The sequence below is a fragment of the Pectinophora gossypiella genome, chromosome 16 (assembly GCF_024362695.1).
Source record: "Pectinophora gossypiella chromosome 16, ilPecGoss1.1, whole genome shotgun sequence".
NCBI classification, from domain to species: domain Eukaryota; kingdom Metazoa; phylum Arthropoda; class Insecta; order Lepidoptera; family Gelechiidae; genus Pectinophora; species Pectinophora gossypiella.
The window spans coordinates 12,411,514-12,439,058 of NC_065419.1; the positions used below are offsets into that span (position 1 = coordinate 12,411,514).

The 27,545-nt window shown below is 39.1% G+C and overlaps 2 protein-coding genes across 4 annotated transcripts in view; both read right to left on the bottom strand.

Moving 5' to 3' along the window:
- LOC126373885 (uncharacterized) overlaps positions 1–21,891 on the bottom strand; it is a 47,237-nt gene extending 25,346 nt beyond the window's left edge. The window contains exon 1 of the mRNA XM_050020240.1: positions 21,812–21,891. Within this exon, the coding sequence (XP_049876197.1) occupies positions 21,812–21,877 (66 nt within the window). The 5' untranslated portion in view covers positions 21,878–21,891. The remainder of the gene's footprint in view (positions 1–21,811) is intronic.
- A 745-nt stretch (positions 21,892–22,636) lies between these two features.
- LOC126373792 (tudor and KH domain-containing protein homolog) overlaps positions 22,637–27,545 on the bottom strand; it is a 28,945-nt gene continuing 24,036 nt past the window's right edge. For all 3 annotated transcript variants that reach the window (XM_050020095.1, XM_050020093.1, XM_050020094.1), the window contains exon 13: positions 22,637–27,478. In XM_050020095.1, the coding sequence (XP_049876052.1) occupies positions 27,159–27,478 (320 nt within the window). In that variant the 3' untranslated portion in view covers positions 22,637–27,158. The remainder of the gene's footprint in view (positions 27,479–27,545) is intronic.

The following is a 27,545-nucleotide window of genomic DNA, read 5'->3' on the forward strand; positions in this document are numbered from 1 at the left end:
AATGTCAACTTAAAATGTGTGCGTCAAGCTAGCGGCCTCAAAAAAAAAATGGGCACGAAAAAATAATTTGACCATACCAAAAAATAGTACTCTTATTGAAAAAAATAGTACCTGTTGTAAAAAAATTAGTACCATCACGGTTCTGGATTTATAGCCATGTTTTATTGCACTTGCTAGCTTGACGGTGAGCGAAATTTGGCGAGAGTTAACGACAAGGTCTTTCGCTTTGATTTAAACGCCAAAAAATAGTATCGAAATAGTACTCACCCCCTGCAAAATACCGAAAGTAGTACTTCAACGGTTCCAAAGTTATAAAGGTAGTTCTTTGATCCCGCTAGCTTGACGTTTTGAAAATACCTATTATCTGGGGAATGCTTGCATACTTCAGTTTGTAACTAATGTCAATAAACTCGTATGAAATAGTACTCCCTACCATCATAATTTGGACCTGATTCTCTTTGTAGAAATATGTCAAAAAGTCATTATAACCTATGTCATACATTTATCAAGACGAGTACAGTCGCGAACAAAATTATTACACATGGTCAAGAATGTTGTCAGATTTCAGTATTTTTCCCCATTTTTGGGTAAAAATTGGTGAAGTGCCAGGGTTGTTAGATGAAAGTAATATCATTGTTGAAACTCTTTGAGTTATTCTACAAATACTGCAAATTGTTTATTAACAAACACTTCGATCCGTAACAAATTCAACATGAAGGTATATGAAGGTATAAATTATAAAATAAAACAGCAGATTAAAAATGTATTATGATGTATTAAAATCACAGATTGTTTTCGATAAGAACTAGACCCATGCAGCCATTTTCTATTAAAATTAGTGCATATGGGTGTATGCAATAGGAATTTTTTGTAATAGCAGCACTGAAGTGCAAAGAAATGGTAGGGTAGACCTCCAAAATGGCAATACTTACGAATAAATTGTGAGGTTATGTAATTGTCTACGTGACTGTATCAACAACAAATGTATGGCATAGGTTATGATGATTTTTTAACATTTCTACAAAGAGAATCGGATCAAAATTATGATGGTAGGGAGTACTATTTCATACGAGTTTATTGACATTAGTTACATACTGAAGTATGCAAGCGTTCCCCAGATAATAGGTATTTTCAAAACGTCAAGCTAGCGGGATCAAAGAACTGCCTTTATAACTTTGGAACCGTTGAAATACTACTTTCGGTATTTTGCAGGGGGTGAGTACTATTTCGGTACTATTTTTTGGCGTTTAAATCAAAGCGAAAGACCTTGTCGTTAACTCTCGCCAAATTTCGCTCACCGTCAAGCTAGCAAGTGCAATAAAACATGGCTATAAATCCAGAACCGTGATGGTACTAATTTTTTTACAACAGGTACTATTTTTTTCAATAAGAGTACTATTTTTTGGTATGGTCAAATTATTTTTTCGTGCCCATTTTTTTTTGAGGCCGCTAGCTTGACGCACACCAGCTCTTAATTTTAGGAAGAATGAGTAAACGAATGAATAACCCGGGCGAATCAAAAAGGTATCTCGCTGGTATGCAAACCGTTTGGCGTGTGCTGTCAACTAAATTCTGTCGGGTTATTGGCCAATGTAAAATTTTTAGACTGTTGTTTTAGATTTGTACTTAAAATTGACGTGTGTTCCATAAATTTTATGCTTGTCAATTACCCGTCCCTTTCTTTATCAGCGGATAAGAAAATGACAGATATAACTTAAAATAAAATTAGATGGTGTTTACAGGAATTATGACCAATGTACAATACACCCACTCCTCGCCGGATATAGGGCGAGACTATTGCCATTAACCGGGCACAAATCCTGGAAACCACATCATCAGTTTAGAGGCTGAGCGGGGAATCGAAGCGGTGACATTACGATGAAGGTCTCGGCGTCCTCCGAACAGAGCTATCACAAAGCAGTTCAATAAAAAACGACTTTACGCGTGCCCTTTTCGTGTGATATTTCGACGTTTCCTCCGACTGCCGAAAGGGGAAACGTTTGCCTTCAAAACCTTGTTGTGAGTCCTACTTAACTACGGAGCAATATTGTACATGAAAATTATACTTATTCATGTCAGAAATTTATAAAAAAAGCCGTGGTAGCCCAGTTGGTAGAACGCTTGCCTCTCACTGTGAGGTCGCAGGTTCGAATCCAACACAAGCCTAAACCAACGATTGTCGAATTTATTTTCGTATTCATGTTTAGATCATAAATGATTATCACGTGCTCAGCGGTGAAGCAAAACATCGTGAGGAAACCTACATTCTCGAGAAATGCATTTTCGGAGGTATGTGACCTAACCTGTATATGGGGTGGATTTCCCTTCGCGGGTTGGAAGGTCAGACAGGCAGTCGCTTCTGTAAAAAACCGGACTTGTTAAATCTTCAGGTTAGGTACGTTAGGACGCTGTGAAAAACGGGATAGTGCTAGGGAGATGATGTCAGAAATTCATTAACAACAAGCTCAAAGAAGGGGAAGAGTCTTGTTTTGGTCATATTCTAACATGTCAACTCCAACCTTCCTTGATTTCGTTCCCAGTTGAGGTGACCTCAAGGCCTTCGAACTCAGTTCGAAATGGGTATTCTTAGATGGCGCCTCAACCTAAACTCGAGTTTACTCCAGTACCTAAGGCATGACGTCATTAATTTCGTATTATTATGTTGGCAGTATGATATGCTCGACTCCAGTGAGTAAAGCCCTCAAGTGGAGGGCGTAAATGTCAACTTAAAATGTGTGCGTCAAGCTAGCGGCCTCAAAAAAAAAATGGGCACGAAAAAATAATTTGACCATACCAAAAAATAGTACTCTTATTGAAAAAAATAGTACCTGTTGTAAAAAAATTAGTACCATCACGGTTCTGGATTTATAGCCATGTTTTATTGCACTTGCTAGCTTGACGGTGAGCGAAATTTGGCGAGAGTTAACGACAAGGTCTTTCGCTTTGATTTAAACGCCAAAAAATAGTATCGAAATAGTACTCACCCCCTGCAAAATACCGAAAGTAGTACTTCAACGGTTCCAAAGTTATAAAGGTAGTTCTTTGATCCCGCTAGCTTGACGTTTTGAAAATACCTATTATCTGGGGAATGCTTGCATACTTCAGTTTGTAACTAATGTCAATAAACTCGTATGAAATAGTACTCCCTACCATCATAATTTGGACCTGATTCTCTTTGTAGAAATATGTCAAAAAGTCATTATAACCTATGTCATACATTTATCAAGACGAGTACAGTCGCGAACAAAATTATTACACATGGTCAAGAATGTTGTCAGATTTCAGTATTTTTCCCCATTTTTGGGTAAAAATTGGTGAAGTGCCAGGGTTGTTAGATGAAAGTAATATCATTGTTGAAACTCTTTGAGTTATTCTACAAATACTGCAAATTGTTTATTAACAAACACTTCGATCCGTAACAAATTCAACATGAAGGTATATGAAGGTATAAATTATAAAATAAAACAGCAGATTAAAAATGTATTATGATGTATTAAAATCACAGATTGTTTTCGATAAGAACTAGACCCATGCAGCCATTTTCTATTAAAATTAGTGCATATGGGTGTATGCAATAGGAATTTTTTGTAATAGCAGCACTGAAGTGCAAAGAAATGGTAGGGTAGACCTCCAAAATGGCAATACTTACGAATAAATTGTGAGGTTATGTAATTGTCTACGTGACTGTATCAACAACAAATGTATGGCATAGGTTATGATGATTTTTTAACATTTCTACAAAGAGAATCGGATCAAAATTATGATGGTAGGGAGTACTATTTCATACGAGTTTATTGACATTAGTTACATACTGAAGTATGCAAGCGTTCCCCAGATAATAGGTATTTTCAAAACGTCAAGCTAGCGGGATCAAAGAACTGCCTTTATAACTTTGGAACCGTTGAAATACTACTTTCGGTATTTTGCAGGGGGTGAGTACTATTTCGGTACTATTTTTTGGCGTTTAAATCAAAGCGAAAGACCTTGTCGTTAACTCTCGCCAAATTTCGCTCACCGTCAAGCTAGCAAGTGCAATAAAACATGGCTATAAATCCAGAACCGTGATGGTACTAATTTTTTTACAACAGGTACTATTTTTTTCAATAAGAGTACTATTTTTTGGTATGGTCAAATTATTTTTTCGTGCCCATTTTTTTTTTGAGGCCGCTAGCTTGACGCACACCTTAAAATACCAAAATGCTCAGCTGAGGCCGAGTCGAGATAACATTTTGGAATACGGGTAGAAACGACTAAATTGACCACTACTGGCCACCCTGTTACGAACATGGGCGTGTTTATGTAACAAGTATTTGTTATGTTATGTAAAACGCCTAGAGGAAGCTATAGCCTTCATAACATTCTTCATATTTAAAGGAAGATTCTGAAATATGTATATGCTGGCAAACAAAACGGTTTTACATAGGTAAGTACAAATGTTTTATTTAGAGGACATTGCAGGCTTGAATCACCTGATTTTCCGATAAAATAAGATGATTCCGTGCTTCGGAGGGCACGTTAAGCTGTTGGTCTCGGCTATTAGACGTAAAAAAAAGCCTCCACCAACCCGTAGTGGAGCAGCGTGGTGGAGTATGCTCCATAACCCCTCCGGTTGATTGAGGGGAGGCCTGTGCCCAGCAGTGGCACGTTTTTAGGATGTTTATGTATGTTGTGTGCTTTATTTAGAGGCGTCATCGTTCCCCATTTGAACGACCAAGTAGTGAATGTTATCCGGGGAAAAAGCGATTAAAAGATTCACTGTTGCCTTTTGTATTAGTATTTAAGAAAATCGTGACGTTTCTCCCGTTGTTTCGATTGCTGTTATAATGTCGTTTCGGCTACACATTGCATAAACAAATAAACATAATGCGTGCAACTTTGTCCGATCGATGTGGATGGGAGGATGGCTTTGTAAAGACTGACATTAACCTTATTGTTACATTTTCAATTGTACTTTGATATATTTATGAAAGCAACTGCGTACATAATTCTTAGTGACATCAGTGGTTGAGCGCTGGGCTCACGATCCGGAGGTCCCGGGTTCGATCCCCGGTGGGGACATATCACAAAGATTACTTTGTGGCCCCTTTGGTTAGGTAGGACATTACTGGCTGATCACCAGATTGTCCGAAAGTAAGATGATCCGTGCTTCGGAAGGCACGTTAAGCCGTTGGTCCCGGTTACTACTTACTGATGTAAGTAGGTAGTCGTTACATGAGTCATGTCAGAGGCCTTTGGCGGCTCAATAGTAATCCTGACACCAGGGTGGATGAGGTTGGTAATTCACCTCATAATCCACACGATAGCAGAAGAAAAAGCGAGGAGTAGGTGTGTATAAGATACAGGCTGATGCTATGTTATGTTAAACAGAAGAACTTGGTCGCTTACTACAGAGGATGATGTTTTGTTTAACTCACCACAACTTGTGAGTTTCGCCCGCCGGGTTCAACTCCCATCCGGGTCAAACTTTTTCGATTTAATTTTCACTAATTACTAACGTTACTTACTAAGTTACGTTACTAGTGCACTTTATTATGCCAATTATTTTTTTACGATATAGTTAAGTATTCGTTGTAACACTGTTAAGACACTTACTTACACAAGTAAGTAACACTTACATAAGTAAGTACCTAAATAAGTAGGCAATTTTATGATTTTATTTTATAATCCTTAGAATACTGAAGCATAAACTCACGACTACATCCTATTCGGGGTCTATCTATATCAGCCTAAATTGATATCCAATTTTGGACGTAGGCCTCTTCCATGTTTTTCCATTTCCGACGATCCTGGGCTATCGACATCCAGCCATATCCTGCGTGCCGCACAATGTCGTCCTTCCATCTCATTGGTGGTCTTCCTCTCGGTCTTGTGAATGCTCGTGGGCGCCACTCTAACAATCTCCGGGTCCATCTTTCCTTGCTCATTCGAGCAATGTGTCCCGCCCATCTCCACTTGCGTTCGGCAATTACGTTTACCACATCCCTAACCTTGGTTTTAGATCGAACCCAAGTATTTCTCTTCCGGTCCCGTAAGGAAATGTCGAGCATAGCTCTTTCCATTGCTCTCTGAGCAACACGGAGATTCTCTGCGGATTTCTCAGTTAGGGTCATGGTCTCGGCTCCGTATACGAATGAATACTGGCAGAACACATTGCTCATTCGGGTAGTCAGAGGTAAATCCATCGCATGATAAACTAAGTACTTACCCACACCATTTACCGATTTTTCTGTTAGACCGTCTATTTAGTTAGTGGAAACTGCAGTTAAGATAAATTAATAACTCATTGGTGCATATATTTCGCGCCCAACTGGGCACCCTCAGGCATGTTGTCTTAAACGTTGTACTGGGTGAGAGCCTTCAGCGCTCCCCATTTGTCCGGCCAAGTAGTTAATGCCATCTGCGGCAAATCTACAATAAGTCACGTCAAAAAAAGAAATTGGTGCATATACGGTACCGGGGTTGGAATCGGTGCTCCCAGTTTGTGAAGCAAGTCGGTGAACCACAAGACCACAGTTAAGTAATATGATACTGAATTTATCTACCAAATAAAATAAACTGTAGCATAAGGGCAATGTATACGTTTTTACAATAAGATTCCCATTGACATTCAGATTTTGCCTTTCAATTATTTTAAGACAGTAGTTACCTAAACAAAAACTTTACAAAAAAATATTAGTTAGTGATTATTTAGAAGATATGAATGCATGGGATTAACTGTCTGAGAACTGATATTAGGCGGCTAAATTACTCAATTGTATTCCAATATTATTATTTTTTTAAAGAACGTCTAGGGCCCTGTGCCGAGGTTTTTCTTGCAGCTTCTTTTCCCCGGATATACAGGTTGTGAGAAGCTGCAGTAGTTTTAGGCGGATGAGACGTTCGTCATGTAAAAATTGACGATTCAAAGTGTAACTATGTTACTAACTGAATAAATATATTTTTGAATTTGAATAAGGAATAATATTACGTATAGAACGGCAACTCTCCGCTCCCCACCAGCGGCTGAGCTAGGTTTACCTCACCCCCCGTCGGTTTTACTTTAGTCTTGAATCGTATGGGCGTCAGACGTGACACACAGATTCGCGTGTACGATAACGTCAATGTATAGTGTCTGTGTAAAACGAGGTGTTTTGTATGAAGCGTGCGGGGTGTGATTAAACTTGTTATAGACCAATGGTACTTACTATAGAAGGATCAGTTGGCAACCAAGGTAGAGAAAGTCTTCCTGCTTGAAGTCTCTTTAGATCGGATATACCGGGTAGACGTGGAGTAATGAGTTTGTTCGGAGAACGCGTACTATAGGTTCAAATCCCGGCTAGGACTCTAAACTACTAAATTCGACTTTACGAGTTTCGAATTCATGTTTGGATCTTAGATAAGTGGTATAAGTGGATACCTATATTATATTAGACGGACTCTGTACCACGCTGCAGCTTAGAGTTGAACTAAGTCTGATGGCACCGCATCGCACTTCGTATGTTCCTATCCTTTTCTGTCACACAGTACCGTCATTTGCTAGAGCGAGATAATACGTTCGCACGCGGCTTAGTGCAGACTCATCCAGAGGCGAATCAACTTAATACTTATAGCTTATTTCTTAAATATATTAATGGTACCCGCGGCCAAGCGAAGTCACTTTTTTCTCACATCAATCAATGCCTCGTCAATGCCTTCGGGCAAGTCTGGGGCCAAGAGCAGATCCATCAAAGGTGAAAAGAAACATAATCTTCTCAGATATAGCCCTATGCCCGGGCTTGTGCCTTGTTACCGTCAGGCATGTCTCTCTCTCTCTCTCTCTCTCCTATAATGTGGGTTGTGAGGTGGATTACCAACCCCATCAACCATGGTGTCAGGGTTGGCTCATGGGACATGGCTCATATAACGACTACTTACTTACATAAGTAAGTACTAACCGGGACCAACGGCATGTCTGAATTACGGTTAGTAAAATTAGGCCGAATCCACAATACAGTCCCCGTTGTGTCATCAAGATCGTTATCGCCCGCATCAAACACACGCGAGCGATAAACTCCTGCGCAACCCGTAGCTTTCTGGAGCACCTACACCAATGCACCAGTGACCTTAAATTCTAGATCCGCAAAATATTTAGTAAAGCCAAAATATTTAGTATACACAAAGGCCGTAACAAGATCGTTTCGTGGGCGGGAATAGGGTAGTTTCCAACTAGTCAAATCAGTCACTTTTTACTAAACGTCAAAACACTAAATTACTATGCAATTTGTATAAAAAAAACACACTGTGACTTTATAGAAAAAGGGACAAAATTTCACAATTATTATTACATTTTTCTTGATTAAAATTCATAAATGAGATACTTAAATAGAAAAATAAAACGTTTTCTGTCACCTTTAGATCTGTCTTTATTTAGTAACCAAAATTTCATAATTTATCTTCGACCTAGGAAACTACCTTAAACACAAATATATATTAGAATTCAGTATGATCTACTCTGAATAGGCATGCGTGTATGAAACGTTTGATGAATGTAGAGGAAGCACTTGAGTAGTATTTCAAGATCGAGGCACATGGAATTCCATAGTCTGCTTACCCCGATGGGAAATAGGCGTGAGTTTATGAATGTGTATTCAAATTCAAAAATATCTTTATTCAATAGGTAACTACACACTTTGAATAGTCATTTTTTACATAACGAACGTCTCATCCGCCCAAAACTACTGTACTTATGTATTTTTTATCCCATTACAAGTAATAACAATTCAGTCACTGTAAAATACAGTATCACTGTACTCACGCGCATGCTTCGTACGGCGCACGCGCGAAGAATGTAAATGTAAACAGACGTTACACAATATGCGAGTAAGTAAGTAAGTATACTTACTTGTATTTCTATGTACTTACCCACTGCCTTTTTTAGGAGAAATTTCCGTGCTTTGATTTTTAAGTAGTTACCATAGTGTAAGTTTCGGTTTACACAAAGCTGGATTGGACAAGCGTTAGTGTAGTATGGAGAAAGTGATATTTTATTGTTGTAGTCATGATATAGCGAAATGGTTGCAGCGAAATGTTATATTGTTCTTAGCATTACTAACTTCCCTGTAAACGCGGAATAGAATAACAACTCGATGTGCAAATATCTCGTAGAGATGTTTTTTTTATTATTTGACTGACTTATTTTTTAAAGACATGGTAAATAAGAGCTGCGGTAGCACATTTGGTAGAACGCTCGCCTCTCACTTTGAGGTCGCAGGTTCTAATCCAGCACAGGCCTAAACCAATGATTGTCGAATTTGTTTTGGGATTCATGTTTGGATCATGAATAATTATCACGTGCTCAGCGGTGAAGGAAAACATCGTGAGGAAGCACACATTCCCGAGATATGCATTTTCGGAGGTATGTGACCTAATCTGTATTGTGCTAGTTTTCCCTTCGGGTTGGAAGGTCAGACAGGCAAAAACCGGACCTGTCAAATCTTCAGGTTAGGTAACCGGACCCTGTGAAAAACGGGGTAATAGGGGAAACCACTGCCTTATTTACCCTAAAAAGGTAGCATAGAGCATGCTACACCGACAAGAGCGGGGCACTTAAATTAGTGAGTGAGCGAGACAATCAGTGAGTGAGACAATAAAATCGATTTCTTACGCCTTCATTATTCAATGCAGTGTGACGTATGTACCCTGAGCATAACAGCGATGGGTCTGGGTACATTAACTTAACTGGGTCGATTCTAATTGTCCATTGTAACGACACGCGCAGTGTGAATAACAACCAGTATGATAACCTCATAGAAATACTATTAAAGGCATATTACTGTATTTGGTAGGTAATGCCGTGGTACCAAATTGGTAGAACGCTTGCCTCTAACTTTGAGTTCCCAGGTTCAAATTCACCACAGGCCTAAACCAATGATTGTCGAATTTCTTTTCGAATTCATGTTTGGATCATAAATGATTCTCACGTGCTCAAAGGTGAAGGAACACATCGCGAGGAAACCAACGTAGTTGTTTGTGAAGGAAAACCACAGGCGTGATTTCATGTTGTCATACTGCTAGCCTAGTATAAAATGTACAGTACGCAGGGGTATACGTGCGGCGTGCGCGGGAGTCGGTGACGCAAGCACCGGTAAGTATGGGATCGATACCAACCGCTAATGTGCCGCGATAATTGAACGATCGTGGACTGGAAGTGAAAATGTTTCGTAACCTTTTATTGTACGTGGTATAATAATTACAAAAATCCAACACTAATTGGCATTAAGAAATGGTGTGGTAATTTTAATACGCTAGTTTCCAACTAGTCAAATCAGTTACTTTTTACTAAACGTCAAAAACAAATTTACAATGGAATTTGTATGAAATAGCACACTGTGACGTCAAAGAATAACATGATAAAATGTTATTACGTTTTTCTTGATTAAAATTTAATAAGTAAGTAAATAGAAAAAATAAAATATTTGTCGTTAGTTCTAGATATGTTTTAGTAATCAGAATTTCATAATTTATCTTGAACCTATTACACAACCCAATTGTTCTAAAGTACCTAGTATGGGTGAATTGCAAAAGCGAAAAAAAAAGTTGTCTTGGCTGAGAACGGTAGTGCAAAGTTCTGCTAAATGATTTTGAATATTTTTTCTGGGTAAAGTAAGTAGTCCTCTACCTTGGCAAAAAAAATCATTCAGTTTCAGCAACTGTAACACGCTGAAAAAAATTTTTAAAGTGTCATTTTATCATTTCGGTAGCTTGTCCGTAACCCATTATCGCTTATAAAATTTCTTGCTCTACAATTATTTTCTATTATTGGGATTTAAATTGATAGAATTTCGTTAAATTATTAAATAATCTAACAACAAAAACTATTTCTGTCTGTTTACCTTCCTTCTCATACATTTGACAGGCAGTTAAATTTTGTCCGAAAAAAAGTTATCATTTCAGAGGACAGTAAGTTTTGGTAGAATAACTCCGTCAACATTGCGTCTATGACACCTCCTTACCTGCCAACACCTCGCATTGGTTCGGCTCGACCGCTAGACGTGAACATACCCGTCACAGCGTGTAATGGTTTCCCGCCAAAAAAAGAAATTTATCATTTCGGTGATAGGGGGACAAAAAAAAATCAGTAAAAAATCATTTCGGTAGCCATTATAACTCGTGTTAGATTAGTTCAATTTATTTCATATTGATGTGTTAAATCGGCTGCAAGTACTGTTTTGTTTGAGAAGTGTCGATTTTTCGATAGTTATTTAAATTCACAGTTTATACAAAAATAACCTGTTTTTTATCATCTCGGTGTTATCATTCCGGTGGATTCGGTGGACTGAAATGCCAATAACAGTCCATGGGAATGATAAGTAACACTGAAATGATAAAATCGTTAAGTTTTAGAGATCCGTGTGTTAAATTTTAGTTTCGAATTAGGTATTGTTTTAAGGGCCTTTTTAACAGTTCTGTGGAGCTATTTTATTTTTCCTCGAGATGATCTCATGGTTTTCCAAAACCATTTTGGGTGATTGGGAAACGTCATATAACCTTCTATCAAACTCCTCTTTCTGCTTTTCTCGGTAACCTTGAATACCCAGACTTATCCATTCTTTAGATCCTGGTGGACACTGGCCTGGATAAAATAGTTTACACCAGTGTCTACCGATCGCACAGCGGTAACTCTGAGACAAGCAGGTTATTCACCTACCTCAGTAGGACAGTGGAGTTGGCACGGCGGAGTATCTCTCAGCGCAACTTGTTCTTCTCCGGGACTCCAACGCCCACCAGCAAGAGTGGTTGTTCCCATTCCAGAAGACCAACCATGCTGGCAAAGAGGCGCAAGCTTTTGCCATGTGTGGCAAAATCTCTCACATCTGGTGAATTGCGTTACAAAGATACCTGACGTTGCTAACTATAGCGCCAACTGCTTGGCCCTTTTGCTGATAACTGATCCGGACCAATATCAATCTCTATCAGTGACTTCCCCCTTGGGAACATCCGACCATTGTCTGGTGAGATATGTGTCTGTCTATTCCCCACCTGATTCTAGCCCCAGAGGATCGAGGCAAATATGGTGACACACGCTAGCAGATTGGGATGAGATGCGGCACTTCTTCGCAAACCTATCCTTGGCGTGAGGTTTGCTTTTCTTCAGAAGACTCGACGAGCTGCGGAGATGCCATATTAGTTGTCAGGCAATGGAATACTCTATCCCATTTTCTGACATATCATCTGACGATAAGGCTCGCTCATGGTACATCGCGGAGTATGCTAGTGCAGAAGCTCTAATATGCCTCCTCATGCGGGCTCTGAAAAATTCCCTGAATACCGCTGCAAAGTCTTGCAAGAAGACAATGCGCAGGGCACGTTTCGACAATATTGGCCAAATTGATGCCAAACTGACTGAGCTGGTAGTAAAACCTTTTAGCCGCTATTCAAATCGGTCGAAGCAAACTTCTGCCGTATAAAAATGCTTCGCACTCTAGACGTGAATAATAGCATTATACCGATTTTTCACAGGGTCCGCTTACCTAACTTGAAGATTTGACAGGTCCAGTATTTTAGAGAAGCGACTGCCTGTCTCACCTTCCAACCCACGAAGGGGAAACCAGCCCAATACACATTAGGTCACATTATCACATACCTCCGAAAATGGAATTTTCGGGAATGTGGGTTTCCTCACGATGTTTTTCTTCACCGCTGAGCATGTGACAATCATTTCTGATCTAAACATGAATTACCTTACCACCCATCCATTAGCTACCACGGCTCCACATATTGACAACAACTAAATGCATTTTTTATTGCTCGATGAAAGAAACGAACAACAATCTATTACTATTAGTAAATAGTATTAAACTATCTTTTATTTAGCAAGTATTGAACTATTTATCTAAGAATGTATAAATCGATCTCCACCAACCCGCAGTGGAGCAGCGTGATGGAGTATGCTCCATACCCCCCCCCCCCCCCACCCCGGTTAATTGAGAGTAGGCCTGTGCCCAGCAGTGGGACGTATATAGGCTATTTATGTATAAATCGAACTTCACTTTGTACGGAACCCTAGCTAAGCAGCACAATTTTTCTTGACTGTATCATTTCCGTGGGTTAATTTCATTTCAGTGGACTCATTATCATTTCAGTGTACATTTATATCATTTCGGTGTATATTTATATCATTTCAGTGGGTACTTATCATTTCAGTGGACTCATAAAAATTCAATTTTAAATATCTCAGTAAGTTTCGATCGTATTTGATGCCCACTCACGCACATAATTCAAAATAGGTTAAAGTTTTATTTGTCGTCAAATATGTGAAGAAAAGTATTAAAATAAAAAATCTCACCGAAATGATAAAAAAATGAGACTTGTTGAAATTCACCCGTATAGACCCACAGTATAGAGGCCAACCAAACAACCTAAAGTAGAAAAGCGTGTCAGGCCACGCACACACACATACATACACACACACACACACACACACACACACACACACACACACACACACAAACACGCGCGCGCGCTTACGACTATATCCCAATCGAGATAATCAAAGGTACACCCATCGCAAGATGAACTAAGTACCCACATCTCACCAGGCTTCCTGTTAGACCGAGAAGAAATATCGTTATTTTCCCTAATCTTCAATAAAATCAAATCAATTTATTTGTGAGAACACATAAAATACAAAAAAGTGGTCAAATAATTTACATAACAATGTTGTGATGTGTTCGGCCTGCATGCAGGCGTACAAATATTAAAAAAATAAAGAAAATTATACTTAAAAAAGTATTACAAAATTTAATTAGGCCCCCATTCCTGCAGACACCTCCTAAAATTACTTTAAGTTATACCTGTCATTTTCTTGTCCGCCGGAAAGGAAAGGGACGGATGATTCAAAGCTCTTAATTTTAGGAAGAATGAGTAAATGAATGGATAACCCGGGCGAATCAAAAAGGTATCTCGCTGGTATGCAAACCGTTGTGACGTGTGGTGTCAACATAATTCTGTCGGGTTATTGGCCAATGTAAAATTTTTAGACGGTTGTTTTAGATTTGTGCTTAAAATTGACGTGTGTTCCATAAATTTTAAGCTTGTCGATTACCCATCCCTTTCCTTTTCGGCGGATAAGAAAATGACAGATATAACTTAAAATAAAATTAGATGGTGTTTACAGGACATCCAGACGTACAGCGGGTTACCATCCTTACTTGGTTGACATACCACTAATCCGCACCAAGCGCTTCGCTTCATCTTTCATAATGCGCACAGCCAAGGAATGGAATGGGCTGCCGGCGTCGGTGTTTCCTGTATCTTATAACCTAGGGTCCTTTAAATCACGGGTGAATAGGCATTTTCTGGGTAAGCTCGTTCCAACGTCGATCTCTTCTTCTCCTCGTGGAAGAACGAAGTCAAGAGCAAACCCATATTACTTAATTAAAAAAAAAAGATATCACCATTATTCCTTCAAATTGTTTTGATCTTGTTTCAACTTTGTATGAACAGTCTCTCTCAAGTTATCCGTCTCCCTGTCCACTTGCTCCGATTGTTCACGCTCGATCGACCACGTTACATCATCAGTAATGGTCGCTCAGCGGATCCAACACTTATAATAACAATGATTCTGAACGCTTTTTCCATCAATATCGCCTTTTGAAAGCTTGAAATTGTAACCGACGCGATTCACGCCGATAATCGCTTTAGTTTAGATAATGCTCCATACCTTTGTTATGACGCCAAAATCAAATCAATAGGGTATTCGACTGGGTCAAAGATAAATTATAAAATGATAATCTAAAAATAGAAGCCGGTCTTAGATCGTCAAAAATCGATCTCGTTTGACTTTTCGACTTATTTTCGAATTTTATTTATAAATTGAGTAACAATGAGTACGACGTTTGACTGTGTTTATTGATGACGTCACAAGACAGTATTTCCATACAAGCTCCAGAGAAAACTTTCGTTTTGACGTTTCGTAAAAAGTAACTCATTTGACTAGGTTGTCAAGTAGCCTATTACTGACAGTCTTGATAATACAAAAAAATTATAGAAACATAACAACCTAGCCGTTCGCGACTTCGATCGCGTAAACTTGTATTCAAACTATACAAGTTCAATGCAATCTTTGCCACCTCTTTTTACCCCCTTAGGTGATGAATTTTACAAAATTCCATCTTAGTGAGCCTCTACGTCCTAAAAGGAACCCTTATGCAAAGTTTAAGACTCTTAGCACTTGTAGTTTCGATTTCGTGATGCATGAGTCAGTGCTGGTGACCTTTCGCTTACTTATATATAATATTATTAAACAGCCTCCGTGGTCTAGTGGTTAGAGCGTCAGGCTCACGATCTGGAGGTCCGGGTTCGATTTCCGATGGGGACATGGTCGAAATCACTTTGTGAGACTGTCCTTTGTTTGGTAAGGACTTTTCAGGCTTGAATCACCTGATTGTCCGAAAAAGTAAGATGATTCCGAGCTTCGGAGGGCACGTTAAGTTGTTGGTCCCGGCTATTAGCCGTAAAAACACCTTCACCAACCCGCAGTGGAGCAGCGTGGTGGAGTATGCTCCATATTCCCTCCGGTTGATTGAAGGGACGTATGTAGGCTGTTTATGTAAACAGAATGACGTCATAGATGTGGCGGACTTAAACATAGCTATCGAGGAGCGGGCGTGTATGCTATACACCTCTGTCTACCCCTATGGGGATACAGGCGTGATGCTAGGTTATATTATGTTATGAGAAGGACAACTGTGTCTCTGTCAGAGTTTCAGATGTAATGTTATCTGAACGTTTAAAGTGCCTACACGGACTAACCTTATGACACTCCCGTTCACGCAGAACACGAAACCGCTGGAGCATATCGCGGCAGTTATAAAATTGCTGTAATTAGCGCAAAACGTTTACTTACTCGGTTTGAACTGCGTTATTCTGGCAACACCACATTTACAGTTTTTTTTTGTACTTATTTACAGTGCTTTCCCAATTTTCAATGAGGTACTCATACATACATACATACATAAACTCACGCCCGTAATCCCTAATGGGGTGGGCAGAGCCACAAGTAATCAAAGACAACTTGCAGCCACTGTTGATACGATGTCGTAAGCTGGATATACTCCAGGCTACAAAATAGGTCAAAGCGAGTATCTCATTATCCATCATATATACTCTTTCATTGATCAGCCAGGCAGATAATGGCATGAAATTTCGCATCGAGGTTCCGTAAAACACGTAAGATGGGTTTTTGGAAATTCATCCCCTAATAATGTAAAATGTATTATATTATTTTTTTATTTAATTTTTTGCACGCTACACTGCAGCTGTACAAGTGTGCTATATCCTCTGCCGAAGAGATCGCTCTTAACGATAAGGCCGCCTTTGCCCACCTTAGAATAAGTTTATCCTGTAATGTCTTGTAAATTTGTGTTGAACAAAGTGTTTTATTGTTATAATTTATTAATGTGCTAAAGGATTAGAGGAGCTCGGTGGCGCAGCGGTAAACGCGCTCGGTCTGCGATTGTTGAAGTTAAGCAACTTTCGCAAAGGCCGGTCATAGGATGGGTGACCACAAAAAAAGTTTTCATCTTGAGCTCCTCCGTGCTTCGGAAGGCACGTTAAGCCGTTGGTCCCGGCTGCATTAGCAGTCGCTAATAACCATCAATCCGCACTGGGCCCGCGTGATGGTTTAAGGCCCGATCTCCCTATCCATCCATAGGGAAGGCCCGTGCCCCAGCAGTGGGGACGTTATTGGGCTGCTGATGATGAATATGCTAAAATGAGATGTGGAGTTTAATCTTATTTTAGCACATTACGGGATAAATTTCCAAGTCCACGCAGACGAAGTCTGAAAACTAGTCGATAAAATTGCGGTGGTGTTACCAGGCTAATATACTTAACAAGTACAATTTCTGCAAGTACAAGCCATGAGTTATACCGCGTACTAAGACTGATAGCAGCGGGTGCTTTCCCAACTGCAACTTGCAACATGGCCGGCGCGCGTGCCGTATCTAGAGCCAGTTCCTAGACGTGAAAGTTTTCCTATCTAGGTAGATATAGATAACGATAGTATAGATAACTAGCCTTCCGAGTCGAGGAGCGATTGTTTATCAATTATTCCTATAAGTTAGGTACCAATTTATCAGCCATATACAAGTGTTAGTGACATCGTAACGAAGACTTTGTTGGATGATTCAGACCATGATTCTAAGTTGATATCAAGTGGAATTTTTAGTATGAAACTGAAAAACACAAAATTTTTTATGAATTTTCCGACAGGGAATTCTACTAGATATCAACTCAGAATCACGGTCTGAACTATCCCCCTCAGTATTCGTTACGATGTCACTTACACCGTGTATATTAGTTGTAGATATTGTAGAAAAGCGAACGATAATATTGATATAAGTTGTTTTCTTTGTAGTAAAAGTTGCTTCATATTAATATTCTTACTAAAGTAATATTAATATTTCGTAAGCTGTCTTGCTTGCTCCACCAACCCGCATTGGAGCAGCGTGGTGGAGTATGCTCCATACCCCCTCCGGTTGCTTGAGGGGAGGCCTGTGCCCAGCAGTGGGACGTATATAGGCTGTTTATGTAAACTGTCTTGCACGCGTATCGCAATGTACTTAATTTGAAATAAGTAAAGTAATCGACCCTTTATAGTTAGGTTTTGTAATGTGTCATGTATTTTTTGTGACTTAATAATAATAAATAATAAAATAATAATTAAGTAAGTATTGTAGATTATGTTTATTGTTTGTTTATGTTTATTGTAGATTTGCCGCAGATGGCATTAACAACTTGGCCGGACAAATAGGGAGCGTTAAAGGCTCTCACCCGGTACAACGTTTAAGACAACAGGCCTGAGGGTGCCTAGTTGGGCGCGAATCTCGGCTCAGGTCATTTCCTTCGCTGTTCTTGTTTGCTGTTCATTATTCCCTAAAAAACTTAAGTAAGTACTTACTTAATAATACAAAATAGCAAGTATATTTTTATCTTTTGAGTTATGAATGTTTATAACTCTCACCTCAATAGATAAAGAATTATAAACGCAGATAAGTCTGTAAAACTATGTATTTAAATAGGTAAGCCTTTTGTCGCCTATTGTACTCATTCTATTTCACTTTTGTTTTGTATTTTGTTTTTTCCTGTTTGTGCAATAAAGTATTTATTATGTTATGTAAGTATACACGTTTAAATTCAACTACTAACTTACAATTTATCTGAACAATAAAAGAATATTGTAACGCATATGTATAATGCAAGCGGTCAAAGCACTTTTGTATTTATTGGTACATCTGTTAAGTATAGCAGCTGCAGAAAGTGAAAGTAAAAATATCCTGTAAATAATACTACTGCATACATATAGGGTGTTAGTGACATCGTAAAGAAAACTTTGAAGGATGATTCAAACCATGATTCTGAGTCGGTATCAAGTGGAATTTTACGTCATAAAAGTATGGAATGGAAAATAATTAAAAAAAAAAACTAAAATTTTCATGAATTTTTCGACCGGAAAATCCGCTTGATATCAACTCAGAATGATGGTCTGAATCATCCCCCTCAGTATTTGTTACGGTGCTACTAGTAACCATACATACTTGTATGACTACCTGTATGTACTTGTATGGGGTGTAATTGACATCGTAACAAATAATGAGAGAGAATAATGTGAATGTTGTTGTAAATGCTGGTACTTAAACAAAATTAGGGAATGAGCGCGACGCCAACAAATTACGGTTGTAGTTTGGCGATAGCATTAAAATGTATATGTATGTAATTTTGTTTATAAATAAATTAAAAAAAATAAATAATTAGATGATTTTTGTGTTCATTTCGGGTGGAATTTTCCATCGCTAAATACGATGTTTTTTTTGACGTGATTTATTGTAGATTGCCACAGATGGCATTAACTACTTGGGCGGACAAATGGGGAGCGCTGAGGGCTCTCACCCGGTACAAAAAAGACAACAGGCCGGAGGGAGCCCAGTTGAGCGCGAACGTTGGCTCAGGGCGTCGTCTGAGGAAGAATATTTGAAAGAATTAATCGACCCTAGTGGATCGATAGCGATAAGCGCTGAACGAGGGAAATCGTCCACTACGTCCCGGTGGGGTCGGTATCGGGGTTCTGAAGTGTTTGGTGTCGCGAGTTGATTGGCCTCTATGGCTAGAGTAACAAAATATGATGTCATTAACACCCTGTATAGTTACCTACATACAAAATTGTCGTCGCGCGTGGTGAACTCGTAACGATCTCTGGGAATGCCAATAATCATACCAAATAAACGTAAAGTTTCCTAACTACGAGTACATAGCAATTTGCTGTAAGTAAACATAAGTTTTTGCTTACCCTTAGGCTGCGTTTCCATTGACGCGGAGTTGTGCGGAGAGGAGTGGAGATGTGCAGGAATCGACCAATCACCGTGAGGGAGAGAGTGACAGAGCGTCTTCGTTTTTCGCTCTCTCGAACGCTGTGATTGGTCAAATCCGCACATCTCCGCTCTTCTCCGCCCATCTCCGCGTCAATGAAAACGCAGCCTTATTATGATCTGTGCTAAGGGTAAGGTTAGAACTAAACACGCTAAGTATATTATTATCTATAACAGTAAGTATACTTATTACACATTCAAAAAATCTTTACACAGTTTATAGGTACTCCGTTATATCCGTACCTCGGTAAAATCAAGATTTTTTTTGACGTGACTTATTATAGATTTGCCGCGTGGCATTTAACTACTTGGACGGATTAAATAAAATCAAGAAAATGTACTTAGTTATAATGGAGGAGCTCGGTGGCGCAGCGGTAAACGCGCTCGGTCTGCGATTGTTGAAGTTAAGCAACTTTCGCAAAGGCCTGTCATAGGATGGGTGACCACAAAAAAAGTTTTCATCTTGAGCTCCTCCGTGCTTCGGAAGGCACGTTAAGCCGTTGGTCCCGGCAGCATTAGCAGTCGTTAATAACCATCAATCCGCACTGCGCCCGCGTGATGGTTTAAGGCCCGATCACCCTATCCATCCATAGGGAAGGCCCGTGCCCCAGCAGTGGGGACGTTAATGAGCTGATGATGATGATGATGATGATGATGAAACTGGCCTTACATCTATAGGTATGACGCTCATACAAACTCCCGCATCTCTGAGCAAAACGCTCCGGTACAACGTCTGTATACGTTAGCCTTTATCCAGTTAGGAAAGCTGCACATTACTGGTACTTATTCATGGCTTATTATAGAGATATGAAACGTGTTTTACGTCTGAACCCTGGAGGTGATACCTAATGTTTGCGGAAATAAAGGAGCGTTTCCGGTTCGTGGTTATTATGAGTAGCACGGGCCAAAGGCGCTTAGGAAGTTACGTGTACCTGGTTTATAAGGTGCCTGGTTATAGATAAGCCTCGTTGAGAATGATATGCCACATAAGGATTATGTTTGGAAGATGCGGCCCGCAGTGAATCGGTAGTGATAAGCACTGAAAGAGGGAAAACGTCAACCACGTTGGCGCACGGTGGGCTGATAGTCGGCTTTCATAGACTTTTTTTGCGCGAATTTGCGATACAAAAATGACACCCGAGTCATTTCTGTACAAAAACGAAGGAATTCTATTTTTTTACGAAAAAATTGTATGGAGCTAATATGAAAAATCTTATCTACGAAACGAAGAATCCAAATATCAAGCATCAGTAATTTTGGAAGTAAGTACTTACCCGAGTAATGAGAAAATAGGTAATTATCACGTTTAAACTGAACAACGCCATCTATATTGTTTTTGGTGAACGTAGCCTGGAAAGTCTCTCATTAAAAATAGAACAATCGAATAACGATTGTGTTGCAAAATGAGAAGCTATTTACCAACTGCCTTTTTTATTATTCAGCTGAAGATATAATAAAAAGAACAAGATGGAAAAGTCCGTGCTGAAAATGTCTGAAAGAGTGAATGGATAGAAAGACGTTTGGTTTTTGTTTGTGCGTATAATTGCATAACTGATTGGGATGGTTTGTGTCTGTCAGCTAGACACTATTTTACTGCTTTCACATATTTTAATATTTAACTGAATGACAACAACCTCCGTGGTCTGCTCACGATCTGGAGGTCTGGGTTCGATTCCCGATTGTCGAAATCGCTTTGAGAGACTGTCCTTTTTTTGGTAAAGACTTTACAGGCTTGAATCACCTGATTGTCTGAAAAACATAAGATGATTCCGTGCTTCGGAGGGCACGTTAAGCCGTTGGTCCCGGCTATTAGCCGTAAAAACACCTTCACCAATCCGCAGTGGAGCAGTGTGGTGGAGTATGCTCCAAACCCCCTCCGGTTAATTGAGGGGAGGCCTGTGCCCAGCAGTGGGACGTATATAGTCTGTTAATAACTGAATGAGTAACTGCGGGCTTAGCATCGTAAGTGCGCGACTCTTTCTCGCCTCGACTTACATCACCCGTCACTCTCTCACAGTACTGCACAGAAAGAAACAGACGATCTTTGTCGCGGCGAGAAAGAGTCGCGTGCTTACGGTGCTAGGCCCGCTGAAGTGTTTAACTTGTGACTTCAGGTTACTTGTAAATCGTCGTCTCTACCATTATCCCGATTTTCACAAGAACCGTTTATCTAACCTGAAGATTTGACAGTTCAAGTTTTTTACAGAAGCGACTGCCTGCCTGACCTTCCAACAGGCGAAGGGATAACCAAGCTGTTACAGGTTAGGTCTACTACTTCCGCTACACATTTCTGGAACGTGGGTTTCCACGCGACGTGAAGAAAACTTCTAATGGAGAGCTCCAGCGCTCCCCATTTGTCCGGCTAAGTAGTATATAAGTCGTAAAAAAAAAGGAGAATTGAGAGAGGAGTACAAAAACGCACTTACCTGATGATGGGCCTCGACGCTGATACAAGCCACGCGCACCGTCTTTGTCTGGATGGAGTTAGACATTTTCGTTAGTCCACACTGACGAATCCTTGGATATGTCGCGAAAAATAGCAGCTAGCCGTAGCGATAAATGACGGCACCCGATATGATCCGCGCGGCTTAGCTGGACGAACTGACGATATCTGTCAGGTCTTTGCGAACTACCCTCGGTGTTGCCGTTTCGTAAAAAAATGTTGAGAATAATAATTGACGTCAATTGAGGCAAAAGTAGTTTAGATATTTTTTGACGTACACATCATGCTGAAAAAGTGTGCTATTTGCCACCATAGACGGCGATACGGCTCACCACCTATCACGTTGGGAAAGCTCGGTGAGGTGTGGGTACTTAGTTCGTTTTGCGATGGATGTCCCTCTTAACCCAATTGAGATATATTCGTGAGCTTGTCATGTGTTAGTTATGTTTGTTACGCTCTCAGAGCGTCCGATCATTAATATTCGATCTTGATATCTTGACGACCTGTAGTTTGGAAGCGTTTACTCTAGCCATAGAAACAAGTCAATCAGGTCGCGAGAACACACCTTCAGAACCAGGAGGCCGATAATCCTTTCAGACGACGCCCTGAGCCGAGGTTCGCGCCCAGCTGGGAACCATCAGGGCTGTTGTCTTAAATGTTGTACCGGATGAGCCCTCACCGCTCCCCATTTGTCCAACTAGTTAATGCCAATGAGGCAAAAAATTACAAAAAATACCTCTCCATAGCTTTCTTGGTCTACCTCTTCCTCTCCGCCAACTGTCTGTGTGAAGCAGAAAATGAAACGCCATTAAATCTTGCAGACTTTTTATTCATTGAAAATAAAATATTACAAAATTACTGTACAAAGCTTAGAGCGATATTCGAGCGGGTCGAAATAAATCTACGCGAACAACAAAATTCGGAAGAAGGAACTTATACACTAGAAAACAATTTCAATTGGAAATACTAATCATATACTTTGATACATTTGTACTACTTACTTGTTATGGCACTATACTTTTGGGTATTAAATTCGAGGATTCCTGCTTTTACGACTAGAGGGGCTAGGTAAGATGCATTCGCGCATTCGCATAAATGAAATTAAACAAATAAAAATGTAATAAGCTATCGTAATGTCATTTGATGCTAATCCAACAGATTTCCATTTCTGGCGGCCAAAGTAGAATGGGCGAAACTGGTCCAAGAACCTCCACTGATGATACTTGTATTTTAAATTTATTTTAGGCCGATAGCACTAACAACAGTGCCAACCGGTAGTTTTATTACTATCAACCTAAATTAAAATTAAGTTTATTACTGGAATAGTCACCATTGTTTGGCTAAGCGTAGGTTGTGAAGCTGCAGTAGTTATAAATCGAATGAAACGTTCCTTATGTAAAAAATGACGACTCATCTGAGTTTCAAAGTGTATGTTACCTACTGAATAAAGATATTTTTGATTGAATTTGAACCTTAATGCATTTCAACTAGTCCCTCTGTTCACCCAAAAATATGTTTTATTGTACTTTTTGGCGCATCACTGACAAAATAAATACAAAGAAACCCGGTTTGCCTACTTTTAAGTACCTACGCAATATAAGTTTCGTTATCTTTAGAGGTAGAAATAATTATTATGAGACATGCTGTTAGCACCATTCATATGCAATGGCCCCGATTCCTGCAGACACCTAATTTTATATTAAGTTATATCTGTCATTTTCTTATCCGCCGGAAAGGAAAGGGACGGATGATTGACAGCTCTTAATTTTAGGAAGAATGAATAAATGAATGAATAACCCGGGCGAATCAAAAAGGTATCTCGCTGGTATGCAAACCGTTTGAGGTATGCTGTCAACTTAATTATGTCGGGTTATTGGCCAATGTAAAATTTTTAGACGGTTGTTTTAGATTTGTGCTTAAAATTTACGTGTGTTCCATAAATTTTATGCTTGTCGATTACCCGTCCCTTTCCTTTTCGGCGGATAAGAAAATGACAGATATAACTTAAAATAAAATTAGATTGTATTTACAGGAATTAGCAACATTATGCACCCAAAATAAATATATGTTTGATAAAAAAAAATATATACGTTTAGTTATACTATATAATGTCATTTCAGGCCGATAACAGCCGACAGAACAGTGTCAGTTAACACTAAAGTCCTACTACTAAAGCACAGAAAACTATGCTTTAAAAAGAAAAAATGTGGAGGGGATAATATTTAAAAAAAATCGTTACATAGGATATGTAGAGAAATACAAAATACAGATAACCTAGTCTGATCTACTATGGCAGACTATTCCTTTATGGAAATCCACAGCAAATGATAAACAAAATATTATTTTTCGTAATTTTATTCGGATTGGAATTATGATGTATTTTTTAAATATATTCACAATCAACTACGTTCGGGACGCGGTTTTGAATACCATTTAGTGAGAACACTAAAGTCCTGTTTTACTTTTGGTAAATACTGTTGAAAGTGCTTTGACTTATAATAACCATGCGGAGTTTCCTAAAACAATTATAACTGTTGCATTGTTTCATCGTAGGAAATACGAACAGGTGGGTTAAAAAAGCTACATTGATGCATTTCACATAAAAAAGGGCCAACATTGCTATTTGACATCTATTACATACATACATAAACTCACGACTATTTCCCACCGGGGTAAGCAGAGACTATAGAATTCCATTTGCTTCGATCCTGACACACTTCTCTTGCTTCCTCCACATTCATCAATCGCTTCATACACGCACGCCGGTTCAGAGTAGATCGTATTGAACCTTTTCTAAGGACATCTCCAATTTGATCATCGTAAGTCCTTCTCGGTCTTCCTCTGCCAGCCCTACCATCAACTTTCGCTTTATATACCGCTTTTGCAATTCTATTATCCTTCATCCGCTCAACGTGTCCAAACCAACCTAACATTCCCTTCTCAATCCTAGTCACTATATCGTCTTTTACACCACATCTCTGTCTTATCACACTGTTTCTCACTCTATCACTCAACTTCACACCGCAGATGCTACGCAAAGACCTCATTACTATTTAGTTGACATCTATTACTATTTAGTTTTATGTGCGCAAATGTGAAATTACAATATTTCTTTTTGGGTGAATTGATTCAATGTGGCATTTTTTGACTCCAGGACAATTAAGCAAAAACTTAAATTACTTACATATCTACAAGCGCCTTGGTTAGCCCTAAGTACAACTAAATGTTAGATAAATCACAGGCTAGGCAGTTACACCAGTTTAGATTGTCTTAGTTACTTATATTTCTTACTATCTTCTATACAGGGTGTTAGTGACATCCTAACGAAAACTTTGAGGGATGATTCTGACCGTGATGATACAATGCCACTAACACCCTGTATATAAAAGCGAAGTCACTCACTCACTGATTGACTGATTCACTCATCAAGAAATCTCAAAAACGACAAGTTCTAGGAGTATGAAACTTTGCATGGGGGTTCCTTTTAGGACGTAGATGCTCACTAAGATGGGATTTTGCGAAATTCATCCCCTAATGGGGTAAAAAGGGGTGGCAAAGTTTGCATGAAACTTCTATAGCTTTATTAGTGAGGTTTCACGTGAACGAAGTCGCGAGTAACAGCTAGTATACCTATTAAGAAACGAGAAGAAAAACATACCATGCTGTCTATCATACTTTATCTAGGATCTCTCTCTGTCTTCTTCAATGAGACGTAATGTCAATAACCGACCTCACCAATCCGGATGCTAGTTATTATTCCATCGCCAAAGGCCTCTGACGCAACTACCCACGTACTTAATTAGGTAAATAGCATTCGGAACTAACAACTTAACACTGCCTTCCGAAGATGTAAACATTTGCTATAAGCTGAATACAAAAATAACAACTTCCTAATAAAATAATCTAACTGTAAATAGAGCATATCAATCAACGCAAAAATAGTAATAGAATTCAGATCATTATGTAATTGACTTCGAATGATTTCTAATTATTTTTTGCACTTTCTCCGACAACTTACTGGAGCTAGGTTAGACAATCTAAACTGGAAAACCATGACAATACTAAAAGGTAAAAAGAACTGGACACAACATTCTTACGATAAACATTCCAACTTTTGCAACGAAGTGAATACAGCTAGAGTTTGGCAAAAAAGATACGAAACAGACACGATAAAAGTTACATACCAAAAAAAAAGAGTTAAAGCAAATATATTGCCATAAAATCGGTGCAAAAAAAGACAAAAGATATGTCTATGGTGACGGAAATGTCACTTTGACATTGACATATCAGGGGCTGCACACATTTTTTCATGAAGTATTTTTTTCGCTTATTTTTGCACTGAATTATGAAAGAGGGTGCATTAATACGAAATTCTTCTCTTTTTTGCCAGGCGGCCGTAGTGCCTACTAAAATACAATTTGAAATAGAAAAATATGTATAAAAGATCGCGACATCATCCTTTACTTAAGTAACTTCAGAATATATATCCAGATACCAATCTCATTGGATAAACAAAGTTTTTTTTTTAAAAGTTCACGATCAAAACTTTTTTAAAGAAGAGAGTGAGACAACCATAGTTTCATCACACCATTTGCATATCTTTCTCTATGGTCACACCGTAGAAGAAAGATGCATCAATCAACATTATACAACGTACTAGATAATTAAGATTATCCTGCATGATCCAAGTTTATTTATTATTGATTAAATTGTGAGACAAACCAATATTACTTTCTTATTAAAACACGGAAAACATTGATATAAATATAGTTTTTTGGACCAAAATGGTACACAACGTACCATAAATTTATATTTTCAATTGCACTTCTGCGTATATCTATGACCAACAGGTATATACGCTGTGCCCGCTGGAGCGAACGAAAAATCGACATTCACGATCAGAGACATTGTTCAACTTATACGCCGATGATTATATAGTCATGAAAATGTATTATATTGACAGCTTTCCTAGCGATAACCATGACTGGTCACATCCATACATTTTAGATATAGTACCAATGTACTGTAGTATATAATAACTCTATTTCACCATGGAATAACTAGATGTCGCTACCGTATAAGCTGACATATGGAAATAAGTGCCATCTAGTGGCGGTGTGATGAACATTTTGACAGTTATCACTTTTCTAGTATGGCGAGGTACCCTTTGTTTAACGTAGTATATTAGTTACTCCATGTTATAACGCAGGAATCAAAACATTTCAGATTTCTCAATATTCCGTCCGCTCTAGTCGACAGGCTGCTTTAAAGTTCACACTTACAATTATGTTGAATACTAAATTCTATAATAATGTAAAGATTCCAACATCTTACTTGTGTAACTTATGTAAGTCCTGCTGCGACCGCCCTAAGGCCTCTAAATTTCCGTGATGCGAATCTATTCTGTTCATATTCGCTTTTAGTTCTTCGCTGTATGCGTGAGGGGGGGTCAGGGTTTCTGTGGAGTCGTGTAGCTTTCTTTCGGCGGCTAGGAGGTCGTGGGACCCGTTCACGTGGGGATGTGAGGCCCCTGTGGCCCCACCAGGGTACGATAGGTCGAAGTTAGATACTGATTTAGGTTTAGACTTCTCTTCTTCAGACTTCTCCAGTCCTGACGCGAGAGATTTCGATGTTGTCATCTTGTCGTTTTCTGTAACAAATATACCAATTTGGGTACTAAATACTTGTTTGCCACATGCTGGGAAACTGTTTAATAA